The 16779-nt window shown below is 39.9% G+C and overlaps 1 protein-coding gene across 1 annotated transcript in view; it reads right to left on the reverse strand.

The window, feature by feature from the left end:
* Window positions 1-5033: 5033 nt before the first annotated feature.
* The window catches only part of ACER3 (alkaline ceramidase 3), a 119309-nt gene continuing 107563 nt past the window's right edge, over window positions 5034-16779 (reverse strand). The window contains exons 9-11 of the mRNA XM_028516494.2: window positions 16213-16317; window positions 6428-6473; window positions 5034-5901 (exon numbers count right to left, since the gene is read on the reverse strand). Of these exons, the coding sequence (XP_028372295.1) occupies window positions 5845-5901; window positions 6428-6473; window positions 16213-16317 (208 nt within the window). The 3' untranslated portion in view covers window positions 5034-5844. The remainder of the gene's footprint in view (window positions 5902-6427; window positions 6474-16212; window positions 16318-16779) is intronic.

The raw sequence follows: 16779 nt of genomic DNA on the forward strand, positions 1-16779 counted from the left end.
GGCGTATTATTGCCAGCTGCTGAGCTAGCCGGAGTGGGGCGATTTCAGGTCACACACATGCCTGTGAGTGAATTTCTTGAGTTAGGTTTTAGGGCTTTCTAGTAGGAAATGTTCCTGTGATCATTTTCCACATTAGCTACCAATCAAAATGGATAGTAACTTTCTGAATTTAATGACAAATGAAGGTCCTGTGAAACAATACTAGATATGTAAAGTGTATTAAAACAGAGGTCAGAGGTCATTACTGCTTCTTCCAAATGGCTGAATGTGCACCAACAGCAGAAATTCTGTAGCTAATAATCGTTACAATTCTTTAGTGACGCCTTCTCCTTAGCTGCTCTGACGGCCTGCTAGAGGAAGGACTGGCGTTTGGTGCAAGTTGTTACCCCTTATGTTTTTCACTTTTCCCTCCATGTCAAGGTTTCATGACCCAGGGTGAAAGTTTATGGTCCAAAGCCCGAGCTTTATCTTCAGTTTGAATTTCAGGTCAAGCAGTATTTGTATCTGGGTCTAGGTCACCTCCAAATGAGATAAGATACTGGATCGCTAATTACTAAACCTTAGTACTGCTGTTCTTGAATCTTCTGTTTTCCAGATTTAAGAAACCCCTTTAACTCTTTTAAGCTATCTATAACTTACAGAATTTAGATTATATCTTTGTAAACAAAAATAAAACATTTATCTCTTCTCCTTGTCTGATCCCTCCAAAACTTGGAAATTCTTATTGCATATTCTTATTTGTATGGCAACACAGTTATTCGAGTATGTCCAAAAAGAATGTGTCCGCCTTGTAACAGGACACGGCTGGAAGCACTGGTTATGTTACCAGGGCTTTGACTAAATGTCACATTTGAGAAGATACGCATCGAGTAAGAAATGACTAGTTTTAAGGTACTAAGTTTGACTTACAAGGAGCCAACGCTTACAAAGCTCCCCTGGGAAACCGGCCTGGCACCCTTGCAGGGTTCCTAGCCTTACCGGCAAGTAAGGAGGGCCACTTTGTGGCAGCCCAAAAAGCTCAGAATATTTTGGGGGCCCTGAGAAGGATGAGTTGATCCAAACCTGCAGGTGCTGCAGGTGAAGCCTGACGGGGGTGAGGTCTTGGCCTGGCTTCCTAGCCTCGAGGCTTTAAAATGTCCAATCTGAAATCCCTGGTGAAAGTCCGAGCAAAACAAAGTTTAAAAGGCCTCTGCCATCAATTATTTTTGTTGCACTTAACCTATCAGGCCAAGTTTGATGAGACTAGATTTGTTTTGTAAATAAAAACAGACTTACCCTGATTGTCTTTGATAAAAATGAGGGTGAGTAGAGGGAAATTTTGTTTCAGGGGAAAACTAGATTCTAGTCCTGTTCATTCTCATTGGGCTATTTTATTTCACCTGTTTGTAAGCTGGATCCTGCCGTTTCGTGCATTTTTCCAGTAAGGAACATTTCCAGTTCTCTCCCACTCCTGCCTTGGTATCACTAAGAACTAAAACTGCCCTTTTCCTGAAGCCGTGCACGCTGAAGCTGGACAACCTGCTGTGACTTTAAAGGACTTATCACTATGATCACTCGTGACTCTCAGGAAGGTCACCAGAACGTGGCTCTATGAGCTCCAGGAAACAACCATGTCAGATACTGCCACTTTCGTCCTTACTCCACCACCTAAAGGGACTTCAGGGCTGACATCTGGAGGCCCTTGTGGCTGCTCTCTGCACTCAGAGACTGAGTTTATAATCTGCTCCAACAGATTATAAACAGGAGGTTTTAAGATGGGAAGAAAAGGGGCGCAGAATATAGCACTGTGGCAAAAGAATTGTTTTGAGCTGAAGGCATCTGGGAATGAGCAAATGCAGAAAGAAGCCTTTCATTTTCCTGAAGTCCTTTTATCTGCCAAAAGAACTCAACTGTCATAAATCCTCTCCCCTGGGAGTTCCACACCCAGACACTGTTATGAAACTACCGTCTCTCCCACCTGTTCTCCTAAGGCCCCATTGTCTTTCCTAAAAGTCATTTGTTTTCCTGTAAGTGCCCTCCGTCCCCAGCCCTTTTCCTTATTAAGCCCCAAATTCTTCCTCCTTGAGGCACATTTTTCTCTGCACTCCCATGTGAGTATGTGAGTAAAAGCCTTTCCCCTCGCTAACCTGTCATTTGTCAGGCCCCCAACTACTGAATCTAAAAGGATAGGAAAGACTTTCCCTCTCCAACAGGAGAGATTAAGTCCAGTGGCACGCTCATATAGACCTCTGCAATACTGACGACTTACTCCCACCCAGCTGTTACAGTTGGATGTTAAAGTAAAAGTTTCCTTATTCTTGAAGGAAGTGCAACAGTTTAAAAAAAAAAGCACTGAATTTCTCCAGTCAGATGGGTCATAACCATTCTTTTTTTTTTTCATTTTATAGCTCCCCCAAAGAGGTTTAACTACTTTTAGCCAAATTTTAGTCATTATTTCCAAATGCACAGTGAACAAGCTGTAACTTTAGACACTAAAAAACAAGACGAAGTTACCAAGATAATTATACTGCGGCACTGACATGATGTACAATGTGGGCAGAGGTAGATGTGCAAATCACCACAGAATTGCAAACCCCAGCGATAACTGGTTCACTTTGAAATTCCTGTTTTACACAACTGCTTGTCCAGTAGCACGTCATAAACCACAGGGTTAGAAGGATTTCTTCTGTTATGTGAATGTGGAGTTGGGAGCTAAAACTGTACACTTAGCAACAAATGATTTTTTCAAGAGTAACGTAACATGGAACCCATAAAACATACAAAATAACCTTAAATTATTAAACACTTTTAGGGACATTGGCTAAATTCAGAAAGTGTTTGCATTAAAATGGAACTTTTTGCAGGTATTTAAGGACTTTCATGCATTGTGTACATGAAATCTTTTGTCTCTTGATTTTCTTTGACTCATTCCTCCTCTTAGCGTAAGAAAAATCCTCTCAGTGTGAGGAAAGCCCAGATTAACAGTCCTGGAAATTTTGCAATAAAGTTTAACCATAATATTTGATCAAATTCTGCTAAACCACATATTACTATTTGGATCTCTCTGTTTGTAGACTATTCAAAAATGAATGTTTCTCCTGTTAATGATCAATTTATATATCATAAGGATCAAAGAGATGGCTTCAGCAGTGGCCATGTGTCCCAGAAGTGCCAAGGTGGGGAAGAGCGGACAGAATGACCAATCTGACTGACACAACCACCTTTCCCCCAGTTTTTCCTTAAAAAAAAAAAAAAAAAAAAAAAAAAAAAAAAAAAGGTCTAATTCTTTTTAATTTTCTGGAGTGAAAATGGCAGCACAGGAAGGATATTAAAATGTGCAAACAAACCACCTCTTTCACCTCCTCATAAAGGATTAATGTTTTCTAAAATATGATTTGCCAACGGGCTCACAGATGAGTACCCTTTACATCAGGTGATACGCAAACAAACCATTATCTGCTTAGAGGAAAGAAGATTGATTGTGTGTGTGTGTGTGTGTGTGTGTGTGTATTCTAGTTAACAGGAAGTCTTCCAAGAAAATAAAGGGAAAGGAGAGGGGAAGTAATCTAACCCTATGATGCCTACCCAGAATCCTAGAAGGAAAAAACAAAACCATTGAAATAAAGGTGATTTAGCAATGTCTTAAAGGTTAGTAGTATTTCCAAAATACGTGCTGTGGCACAAGAACAAAGTCTTGAGTATGCTAATACTTACTTAGGTTGCCAAAAAGAGAGCCACGTGGGGTGAAAACTAACTTGGAAAATGAAAAAGGCTGGTTTTAGTCTCTGCTGTTGGCCCAACACTTGCAAAACAGTTTGATGCTATCTGTTTTCCTGACAGAAACAAAGAACTTTGAAAAATTGGCCACAATGTTACAAGTCCCCCAGGGGCCCCAGCACTTCTCCAGGACAGCTCCGCTCAACCAGTGGGGCTGCCTGCTCACCCGACAAGCGGAAGGGCCCTGCGAGCGTGAGCCCTCTGCTCACCCAGTCTGACTTCAATGCTGGAGAGTCTCAGTCGCCCCGTGTTTAGCAGCATTGTCATTAAGGAGGTGCCTGTTTCTATGCAGATTCTTTAAGCAGAAGTATATCTTGAGTGAAATGCACAAAAGACAATGGTGTGAAACAAATGGAACTCATTAAACAAAGTAAGATGGCAGACAGCCTAGGCAGCTGCACATGAAATGCAGCCAGAAGTCAGAACCTTGTGGTAAAACAAAGAACGATCTCGTGGGCTGTGTGTGGGAACTGTTTAGTTTCATGTTTTCCTAAGGCACGACCACAGTTCTTCTACATTTGTTTTGGCAAGTGCTTTTTTGTCTGGAGGATCATAAAAGCAGGCAGAAGTATCCACCTAATGGCATGTTAAGGTAAGGAAAACACTATTTGGATTAAAACTAAGGCAAGTAGGTGAAAAAAGGACAAAATTTGTACTGGTTTTAAATTTGTACTAAGGCTACTTACTGAATACTGGGAAAATGACAGAAGTGTTTAATATCTTTGCATAAGAAAAAATGAGCTTCCTTTTGAAGCTCATGGCAACAATCTGAAGTTTATAATAATGTATAAGCAAGAAAAGTCATAAAAATGCTAATGGTGTAGAGCTACAAATATGGTAATATATGAGCAAAGGGGTCAAATTAAGTTTTTAAACCTGGACAGGTGTTATGTTTGTGAAAAGTGATATGATTTGTTATACATTCAAATTCAAATTAGCACGAGCTGCCTTACAGTGAGATTTCTGTTTAAACTGCAGTTTAAAGTGCTGTTTTTCAGCACTTTAACTTTTGGGAGTTCTGTTACAAGTTCAAGTAAGTTAGAACTGTTCTCAACCCTTAAATCTATTTCCTTCAGAAAATGAAGGAGCAGGTATTCTAAATAATAAGTTTATGTAAATAGGATCCTGACCATTTAGCTCTAGTTAACACATTTTCTCTGAAAACTGGAAAATATTGCATAATTTAAAATGTCAGAGTATAATGACATTCACTGGTAACCTCAAATAAGTTATGCTGGGAGGATGGAATATGGGTAGACCAGACCATGTTTGCCTAACCATAAAAACAGTAACGACTCGGAGATCTGCAAAGATCAAAGGAAACAGAACAACCACCTTCAATGTCTGCAGACACTGCATTCTGCATAGGTGTCCTCATCGCCTTCATAAAGGCTGTAAGATGACCCTCCTGCTCTGATTGGCTGTGGCCACCCACAGACAAGCCAGAGCAAGGATGTGACAACCCAGTGGCAGGTCTGAGCTTGCTTATGACACCCTCTGATTAGCACAGAGGCAGACGGTAAAAAACTACCAGAATCCCACTGATAGCTCTTTAAACAAAACAAAACAAAACAAAACAACCTTGGAAAACCAACTGTCATGAGGTTACTTGGACAAAAATACAAATCAAGGCTGACACGGCTAAGTACTAGCTCATAGCTGGTCTTCTGGAGACGGGTGTTGCCAATATAGTGATTTCATTATTTAACCAAATATTAGAAAGTATAATTTACATGCAACCCTTGTCAAAAAAAGAGGAAATAGTAAATTTCCTATGATCAGCACAAACTGTTAACCTGTTAAAGAAAAGCCCAATTTTTCTAGCATTCAAGTATACACAGACATATCACGTCTGTTTCTTTTTAACATCTTAGGGTGAGGATGAGGAGGACAAAGGAGATAATGACGTAGGCTAAGCATCCAGTGAGCCCCATTCCTCATTCTCTGTGTGGCTGGCAGCACCAGTCAGAGAGTCGCTCCTCGGCTGTGATGGTCGTGATGTATTTGAACACGTAGATCTTTAAGGATCTCCTCATTCCTTTGACCAGGCCTACGGCAGGTATGTTTTTGTTTTCTTGGTGGAATAATTTATCTGTGCTTCCTGACAGGCTCCAACAGGATCACTGGCCAGATTCCGAAGAGAAACTGTTTGGAAACAAGTCAGGACAAAATGAAAGAAGGTAAAAGTGTTCCATATTATCCCTGAAAAATGGGGAAAAGCGCACGGGCTAGGCCCACAGTGCCTGGTAGGTTTGCTAGTGATTGTCTTGGTGGAAGTACCTGAGCACAGCATATTTTTCAGGCTTGCACCAGATTTCAGAAACTATGTTTATTTAATTTATTTAAATGTATTAAGCATCTATTTGTCAAGCCTGGAGCTGGGAATTAAAATAATCTCAGATCCTTAAAAACAACTCTGCAATGTAGCTATTAACAAGTCCATTTTACTGTTGAAGAAACTAAGGCTTAAAGAGAAAAGTCTCGCCCAAGGTCATAATGCATTAAGTGGAAGAATTAAGATTCAAGAGTATCTGGTTCTGAAGCTTGTACTCACTCCCCTACCTTTCCACCCTGTCCCTTTCTTCCACTCCACCCACCTTCCCAGTATCCCCTCTCTCCCAGTGCGCGCACACACACACACACACACACACACCCTGTGAAGTAGACTCACCTTCACTTTTGGCCTGCATCTCAGGTAAAGTGTTCTTGTATATACACTGAAAGAAAACAGGAGGGGAGAAAGCTCTTCATACTGATTTTTAATCCATGCAAACTGGTGTACTGACAAATTTAACCATAGTGTCTATGTATAAATAAAGAATAAGAAACATTGGTATATCTTTTATTCTTTTAGCAAACATATATATATTTAATCCTCACCCCTCACCTGAGGACATGTTTCCATTGATTTTAGAAAGAGAGGAAGGGGAAAGGGAGGGGGAGAGAGAGAGAGAGAGGGAGAGATACCAAAGTAAGAGAAAAACACTGACTGGTTGCCTCCTGCACGTGCCCCAGCTGGGTCTTAAACCCACAACCTAGGCATGTGCCCTGACTGGGAATTGAACCAGCAACCTTCCAGTGCACAGAACAATGCTCCAACTGAGCCATGTGACCAAGGCTTAGCAACCACTTTTTCTGTGCACCTACTCTGCACAGGACACTTGGCAACATGCTAAGGGAGACAGAGGAAGGATCAGCTCTCAGACTGTGACCTCAGGATGTTGGCAGCTCACTAGGGAGCATTTCATTCACGCCACATAGGATGCAGGTTATGGTTGCTCGTTTCTTCTTTGAAGATATGTGTAGCAAGGATTAGAATATTCTTAGAATATTTTGGAAATGGTTATATCAGCTCTACAGGATTACAATACAGGTATAAAATAAACAAAGATAACAGAGCTTTTTTCATAGTATCCTTTAAAATTAATCATCTCTGAAAATATCAGACTCTAGTATCAGTGCACACAGCAAAGGTAATTTTAAATTTACTGTGAAAAATTCATTAAAATGTCCATAAATACAGCATATATAGTTTTGTGTACAGCACACTATTTAAATGTGTTTGAATAATAACATACAGTGTATCATGTATGAATGTGTAAGACATAATGTCAGAGTGTGAAAAATGTTCTCTTTTATCTAAGATTTTACTTATTTATTCTTAGGAAGGAAGGAGAAAGAGGAGGAGAGAAGCATCAATGTGTGGTTGCCTTTCACATGGCCCCCACTGGAGACCTGGCCCACAACCCAGGCACGTGCCCTAAGAATCGAACCAGTGACCCTGTGGTTTGCAGCCCAGTGCTCAATCTATTGAGTCACACCAGCCAGGGCAAATTTTCTCTCTCTCTCTTTTGAAAGATTTTATTTATCTATTTATTTATTTAGAGGGGAAGGGAAGGAAAAAGAGAGGGAGAGAAACATCAATGTGTGGTTGCCTCTCATGAGCCCCCACCAGGGACCTGGCCCTCAACCCAGGCATGTGTCCTGACTGGCAATCAAAACTTCAACCTTTTGGTTCACAGGCCCATGCTCAATCCACTGAGCTACAGCAGCCAGGGCCACATTTTTTCTTTAAGAGAAAGAAAAGGCAAAAGAGCATGTATAGTTGAATTTGTGCAATTTCATGCGGCTATAATGTCACCCTACCCAAAACTAGAACTGTAAAGAGGAGCATCAATATTATGAAGAATACTCTACTATCTTAAAATATAACCCCTCTGGCAGTTAATCTCTAAAGGAAAGTTCCCACCTTTTCCCTTTTCTTTAGGAAAGAATCCTGAACTGGAGCACAGAAGCCCAGATTCCAACGCTTGCTGTTACCTCCACCGCTCCCAACAGTACCTACAGTAGTGGGGCAAGCATTGACCCAGAGCTTTCTATACATTTAATTCTTAAACAACCTACCAGGTGGGCATTATTGGTCTTGTTTTGCATATGAGAAACGGTCTCAGAAAGGTCAAATATTCCATTCAAGGTGCCACATCTAGTAAACGCTAGAAACAGGACTTGAATTCAGGTTCTGGCTCCCTGTAAACCAGGAGAGTACACTCTGGTTGGCCAGTGACCTTGAGCAAGTCGCTTCTCTGGGCCTCAGTTTGCTCTATCATCAAATGAAGACACTGTATTGATGACTTCTAAGGTTTCCTAGACTGACTTGGGGAGACAGAGAAACTCTGGGCTCAAGTCCAGGCAATGAATGACATGAAGATCACGTGTGAGGTACGTGACTGCTCTGAGCTCATCTTTCCTCATGTATAAAACATTTCCTGCCTTACAGGACTGTCCTAAGGGTTAAAGGAGGTAATATTTATCAAGTGCCTAACCCGGGTGAGGTTATGAGCATAAAGTTCAAACTTTTTATTATGGAACACTTCAAATATAAATAAAAGCACCTATCACATAAAATTGTTAAAAATCTTCTTATCCTCTCAAATTTGTAGCATCTGGAATGACATTTCCTTTTACATTTCTGATACTGGTTCTTTATGTATGGTCTTCCTCTTCTCTTCTCGTTTAATCTTACCAGATATGTCGGTTACTAAGTTACTGTACCTCAGCTCCAAATCTGCCCTTCCACACTGTGTGTGTGAGGCAGGAGCTGAGTCCACAAACCATGTTTCTGCACTGACAAATCTGACAAATGCTCCCTGACAGGCTCTTCTGAGAGAGGGCACTCAAGAGAGACTGCAAAGCTACAGGAGAGAGAAGGGACTTCTTCCTTCCTGTTTTATTTGCTTTTTAAAAGTATTTTTTTAAATCCACATCCATTTTTTTTTCATTGCTTTAGAGAGAGAGGAAGGGACAGAGACAAACATCAATGTGAGAGGGGAACACTGGCTGGTTGCCTCCTGTCTGCACCTGGACTGGGGACTGAACCTGCAACCTAGGTATATACCCTCCCCAGAATTAACCCCACAACGCTTCGGTTACAGAACGATGCTCCAGCCAGCTGAGCCACACCAGCCAGGGCGTTCCTGTTTTATTTTCACGAGCGGCTGTTCACTTGTGGTTTCTGTGAGCGCCATCCTGACAACACTTTGTCACTGTGGCAGCAGCTCTTCGTTCCTGTAGCAGCAGCGTCCTTGAGAGGCCTGGGTTCCCTCCCAAGGGGGTCTCTCCTCTGAGCTCAGATACCAGCACCAGCTGAGCGGTACCTCCTCTTCAGACTTCAGTGTGGAGACCCTAAAATCTTCAGCATTCCTCCTCTCATAGGATCTGTGTCCCTTCTATTTAAATGTGTGACTTTGACCAGTAGAGTATGGAGAAAGCAACACCACATGTACTCTGAAACTAGGTAATAAAAGGCCCTGCTGCTTTCTCCTGGTTCTCTTGACACGTTCCCTCTGGGAGAAACCATCTGCCAGGTATGGAGGCCGATTACACTGAGGATGAAGAAACCACGTGCAGGCAGCTCTAGTTTATAGCCACAGCTCCTAGATGACAGCCAGTATCAAATGACACCCCAGGTAAGTGAGTCATCTTGTACATCTGTCGCACCTGGAACTCACAGATGACTGCGTCCTGAGCTGACATCTGACAGCAATGCTATGAGAGACTCCATATGAGGACTGCCTAGCTGAGCCCTTCCAAATTCAAGACCCACACAACTGTGAGCAAATCAAACTGGTTTATCTTTAACTGATAAGTTTGGGGTTATTGTATGACATTAATAACTGAGATGTGCCACCCCAACTTTTTTTCCTGGAACTCCAATGAATCTCATTTTATCTTCTACTTCTCTTATCCTCAATCCCATATTTTTGTCTCTGCTGCATGTAATTTTTCCTGATCTTCCACTTCACTAATTCTCTCTTCAATTGAGTTTCATCTGCTATTAGTCATGTATATTGAGTTTTGCATTTTTGTTACTTCAGTTTTCATTTCTAGAGATTCTTATTTGGTTATTTTAAAAATCTGATTGAAAAAGTTTCCTTTTCCTTGAATTCATTTTTTAAGTTTGATATATTTCTTCAAGCATAGAAATCAATATTATTTTTATAATCACTGATAATTCTAATATATGATTTTTTGCAGGTCTCTTTCTATTATACTATTTCTGTTGGGTTCTTGCTCACGGTGTCTTATTTCCTTGTGTGCTTGGTTATTTTTGACTGTGCACTAATTACTTTTCTTAAAAATAGCTTCTGAAAGTTCTTTGGACACTGTGATGAAAGAGTCTTTCTTCAGAGAGATTTGCTATTTGCTTTTGCCAGACACCTGGGGGAATAACGCAGGTCTAAGACAGCCTTCACGGAAGTTAATGGCGCGAGGTTCTCCAGTTCACTTAGGTAGATGGGCTGCAAATCTTTGTAAGAGATGAATGATGGCCATGACTTCCTTCTTTTTCTTGCTCTGCTCCGTACCAGAACAACTTACTTTTCAGTCAGTTGAGGGTGAGGTAGAAAGTAAGTTTACTCCTGTTTCAGTCAGCCTGACGTGAGGAGGTCTTTCATCACTCTCTTCCTTGGGCTAGCTCCTTCCCTTTGGTTATCCCTAGGCATCGATTTCTGTTCCCTTTGCTCCACAAAGCCATCAAAATCAAAGCTTATATTTGATGGATTGACAAAAATTCTGCTGGTCCAAAGCAAGTGTGGTGTTCCTTTTTAGGTATCTTCTTTCTCTTGACTTTGATTTATTAATTTCTTTTAATCTTGCCAATCTTTGATGCTTTGAATATTTTATCCAACACTTTTAGTTGTTTTTTAGGAGGATATTTGTCTAAATAACCTAGGCTGGCATTACTGCAAGAAGAACTCCCATTCAATATAATCATCTGAATAATCTATGGAGTAAGTAGTATTATTCTTATTTAATAGATCAGTAAATTGAGGCTTAAAGCCAAATAAATAACACAGTTAGTTCAAGATTGTTACACAATTATGAAGTGATGGAGCAAAGATCTGAACTCATATATTTTTATTCTACTGTGTTAACTGTCTGAAATAAACATTTGTACAGTAGTCAAGTCTTTTAAAAAGAAGATTTTATTTATTTATTTTAATCAGAGGGGAAGGGAGAAAGATAGGGAAAGAAACATCAATGTGTGGTTGCCTCTCATGCACCCCCTAGTGGGGGACCTGACCTGGCCTACAACCCAGGCATGTGCCCTGAATGGGAATCGAACTGGCAACCTTTTGGTTCAGAGGCTGGCGCTTGATCCACTGAGCCACACCAGCCAGGACTGAGGGCTAAGTCTTAAAGGGCATGTGTACTATACTATTATCAAATCATCCCTTTGAAGTAAATATTATTATTCACATGCTCCATTCCATGTACCCATAGAATCAAAATTTCCATATAACTAATGTTTAGCATCCATTTTTAGGTTAGTTATTTAGGGTGGAATATATTCTATTCTTTCTTTCCTCCTTTAAACGTCACAGTAAAAATATTTTAATGTTAATAGAAAACAAAGAAAAAAATTAACTCAAAACCCTGCTACCAAATCTAATCAAAATGCTTCATTTTTCTGCATTTACATTAAGTGTTGTCAACATGCAAATTAATGTTTACACAGATTTAAATATTGTATACATAATTTTTGTTTCACTTAAAAATGAAAATATCTTTCTATGTTGCTATATATTTTTCATATTTATAATTTTAAACAGCTGAGTAAAGGACATACTTTAGTTTATGATTCTGCACCACTGGGTAGTTTCTTTTATTTTTCTCCTATTATTTGTTGTTATTATTATTTTTTAAAGTTTTTAAAGGATTTTATTTTATTTTTAGAGAGAGGGGAAGGGAGGGATAAAGACAGGGAGAGAAACATCAAATGGTTGCCTCTCACACGCCCCCACGACTCGGGCATGTGCCCTGTCTGGGAATGGAACCAGCAACCTTTCAGTTCACAAGCTAATGCTCACCCCACCAAGCTACACCAGCCAGGGCTATTATTGTTATTATTTTCTTAAATTAAATAACATTGTGATCATTTCTTTTGTGTTTACACACCCATGTTCATCATTTTGGGTTATTTCTTTAGAATAAATTCTGAGGATTACAACTGGGATAAAAATATAAACATTTAGCTCTGGCTGGCGTAGCTCAGTGGATTGAGCGTGGGCTGTGAACCAAAGTGTCGCAGGTTTGATTCCCAGTTAGGGCACATGCCTGGGTTGCAGGCCGTGGTCCCCAGCAACCGCACATTGATGTGTGTGTGTGTGTGTGTGTGTCTCTCTCTGTCTGTCTCCCTCCCTTCCCTCTCTAAAACTGAATAAAAAAAATTTTTTTAAATCTTAAAAAAAAATCTTAAAATATATATAAGCGTTTTATTTTCATTTATACATGTAGTGTTAAATTTCTTTCCAAACAGGTTGCATTAATTTACACTGACAAGTGATGTGTGATCATACCATGTGCACTGCAACTCAAGCATATCCAAGGGAACTTCAAAATACTGTATGGATATAAAACAATCCTGTTACCAGTTAGATGATAATTTTTCTATTTGCTCTTTTACTACAAATACCTAAAAAGAATGATCTGGAGGCCTGGCCTTATCCCCCACCTTTTTTTAATTTAAAAATAGTTTCAAACTTATAGGAAAGCTGCATAATTGGTATGAAGAATTCCTGTATCCTCTTCTGTAAGATCCCTAATTGTTATCACTTAGCTACATTTGTGTTATACACACAAACACAAATATACGTGTATACATGTGTATCTATACCTTAGAGAGTCTTTGTATGACCTGATGCCCATCAGCCCTAGACATTCCAACGTGTATCACCACAAAACAAGGAAACTCTGCTAAATTACCACAGTACAACTGTTCCAATCAGGATAGTAACATTAACACAATACTACCATCCAAGTCAAGGCTTCATTCAAATTTTACTATCTCAACAATTTCTCTTTTTTCTTTTTGATCCATGTTCCTATCCAGGAACATGCATTGCACTTAGTTTTCAGGTCATGTCTTTAGAAGTCTTTCATTGTCACTCATGTACTTAATGGTCTTAAAGGAGTACAGAACTTTCATTCTGCCGAAGAACCTTCAACCCGGGTCCATTAATGTTTCTCATGTCCAGACCCTGGCCATGCACTTTTGGCAGGAATACTACAGAAACGATGCTGAGCTCACCTCAGCGCATTACATCAGTTCATTACTATATTCTCCTGCTCCATCACAGGCATTGTTAACCTCAAGTGCATGGTCAAGTTGCTTGCTGCCAGTTTTCTTCACTGTAAAGTCACTGTTTTCCCTTTTGTATCAGTATGTCACGGGGAGACATTCTGAATTATGCCGATATGTGTTCCTCATCAAACTTCCACCTACCAGCCAGAGCACCCGCTGATAACTAATGCCTATCAGCTATCGCGAAGATGGTTGCCAAACGGCGATTACCTGTTTCCATTGTTCCTTCTACATTTATGAGTTGGCATTCTTCTTTAAGGAAAAGCTTTTGCTTCTCCTCATTTTTCATTTACCTATTTATATTAGTATACACTCATGGATTCCCATTTTATTCAATAGAAACTCTTGCTATTTAATTCTGATACTCCAATTATCTTAGCTTTGGCCAATGGGCCAAAGTTTGCTTTCCGCTTTCATAGAGGACACAGCTAGGTAATATATGCATGTGTAAACACAGGTATACATACACATTTATAATACATACAGCATGTATACATCTAACTTTTTCTGTATCTGAGAGAATGTGTGTGTGTATAAATATATACACACACACATACTCAGGGTGGGACAAAAGCAGGTTTACAGTTGTTCGAATGGAAAATAATACATTATCAAATAATAACCATTATGTGTATGTGTGTCACACATTCATTAATTTATATCAATACTTTAAATTCTAATCTTACACCCTCAGAGTTCCTTCTAGCTTTTTCTCTTTCATATTTGTAAGTCCCTTCTGAGACTGGAGAAAACAAGCTTTTGTTATCCTCAATATATTCACTTATTGTTAAATTCACTGATTTCCCATCCCCAGCCACCTCCTCCATCTACCTCCTCCACACACCTTCTGCTCGTCACCCTGCTTCCTTGCCCTACACAGTGGCTCCTTTCCCATCACCACCACATTTTCTTGGAAGCTCGGCATGCTGCTGCCACGGACCCCTTTTCCTCATTCCTTGGACATTGAATGCGACTGTGTCTGCACACCACTCCTCCCCCCTCAGTGCTGCCTTGAAGGGTTTCCACACCAGCAGTGAGGGAAAAGTGAAAGGAAATGGGAAAGTGGGAAACCCTAGTCTTTTAAAATAGAATATAATGAGTATAATTTCATTTCTTCTTGAGTACTCATTATAGATTCTATTGTATTATACTGTGATAATGCCCTTGGGGCTTCTTGGGCAGTGTAAAGGTGCTAGGTTTTTAATTCTTGGGTTTTATTTATAGTTATTCTTGTTTTTGCTTTTCTATTCTGTCAATGTCCACAAGCATTTCCTCCCATATCCTTTCCCTTTTAGATTAGATATGTCTCATGTGCTATGGGTTGAGAATCCAAACAATCAATGCAGTAAGAAGTTGCCAAAAGTGAAATAAATATGCTTAGAGTCAGAGTTTAAAGAGCTCTTCCATGATTAATAACCTTGAGCTGTTCACGGCATGAATTCGGTAATTCCTATTGAGCTGCACAGATGTTTTATTTATATCATCCTCGGGTAGTTAAATTTTTGATAATTCAGGTTGCCTAAACAAGTAGTCTCCCAGTAGTTGAAATGCAAATGTTATTTTGAAGAGGTGTTCTAAAAATTTCACTTGAATTAGAACTGCACCATCTTTTCACTCCATGGTCTTACCAAGATCATGTCCCTGTGTCATCTGAGTTAAATATTTATTAATCTGGATTACAAAATCAATTATGGAATGCAAATTGAGTGATCATATCAACAGTAATATAGATGAATCAGTTTTATCAATTAACTGATAAAATCAGCCAGGCTGCTTAAGTACATTTTCACATTGGTTCAAAGAAATAATTTCTTCCCCTTTCTACAAATATTTCAGCTCTCTCAATTCTTGAGAAGAATTTCAGATTAAACAGCCTGATCTCCTAGTAAAGAGATCAATATGTACACATTCACTCATTAAATCATTTAACAATATATACCAAGCACTACTACATGACAGTATTGTTCTACACATCTGGGAGTGTAGCAGGGAGTAAGATAAATTCCCAGTTGCTCTCAAGGAGCTTACAGTCTAGTTGGGGGAGATAAACAATTAAATAAATGTATAACTGGTTATAAATGCTTTGAAGAAAAATATGGCCCTGGCTGGTGTGGCTCAGTGAATTGAGTGCCGGCCTGCAAACTGAAAGGTCTCCAGTTTGATTCCCAGTCAGGACACATGCCTGGGTTGTGGGCCAGGTCCCCAGCTAGGGGCGTGTGAGAGGCAACCGATTGATGTACCTCTCACACATCAATGTTGCTCTCCCTTTCTTTCCCCCATCTCTCCCTCTTTCTAAAAATAAATACATAAAAATCTTTAGAAAAAAAAATATGGCCTGATAAGGGGAGAGAGTGACATGGAAGTACTGTTTGAATAGGGTGATCCGAGAGAATTTTCATTTCATTTTTGCTGTTAGTGGCTGACCTCCAGTAGACTCTTCACGGGGGAGCAGGGAAAGAAAAGTAGCACCCAACTTATTTCAGGGAGGGAGACGAATTAAGCAGGGGACTTCAGATACTCACACTTTTCCAGACCTCTACTCAGGGGATCCAAGTGCTTTTCTTTTCTCCCTAAGTGTATTCTTTAATGCTGACCAGTAAGAAATGGAAATATTTATATCCTACTTGTGTTAAGATGCAGATCCTGTGTCAGAGGGGAAGGGGCTTGTGTAAGGTCACCCAGTGGCAGGGGCAAAGCTGGAACTTACGTTCCTGCTTCTGTCTCCAAGATCCTATTTGAAGAATATAAAGAACAAAACAAAACAAACAAAAAAACCCCACTCAAATACTAGGGTTAAAAAGTCTATTTCCTACCTGAAAAGGATGTGAAGATATGAACCAAGGCCAGTCAGAATATGCCACCATGCATGAAACTGGGTGGTCACACCTACGATAGGTGGCACCTTCTTTCGAAAGTCCCTGTGAGGAGAGAGGGAGAAAATCACCATTTAAATTTTTTAAAATATTCAGTAACTAATGCTGACAGTCTTAGGGCATTCTGAAATACTGTTCTCAAATACAGCGATTATTTAATTCCCTCAAGTCTGCTGTAGTCTGCTGTACTGTTTTCCAAAGTGTATTTTGAGGAACAGTATTCCTAGCAAAAGTCCCACGAAGAAATGACTCTGTGGTCAAAATAAATGTGGGCAATAGTACAGAGTTCATTGTCCTCTTGGAGATCTGTGATGCATATTAACAGATTAAAATTTTTGAAACATTCTACCAATAACTAAAAGAGTTTATCTTCATCTCCCCCCTCCCCCGCCCCAGGTAACCTACTTATCCACGGGACCCATCCTTCAGGTGTCATCTTATTTATGCCGTACGGAACAAACGTGCCCTGGAGCACACCTCGGGAACCACTGGTCTACGTGGCTTTTC

The sequence above is a fragment of the Phyllostomus discolor genome, chromosome 6 (assembly GCF_004126475.2).
Source record: "Phyllostomus discolor isolate MPI-MPIP mPhyDis1 chromosome 6, mPhyDis1.pri.v3, whole genome shotgun sequence".
Taxonomy (NCBI): Eukaryota; Metazoa; Chordata; class Mammalia; order Chiroptera; family Phyllostomidae; genus Phyllostomus; species Phyllostomus discolor.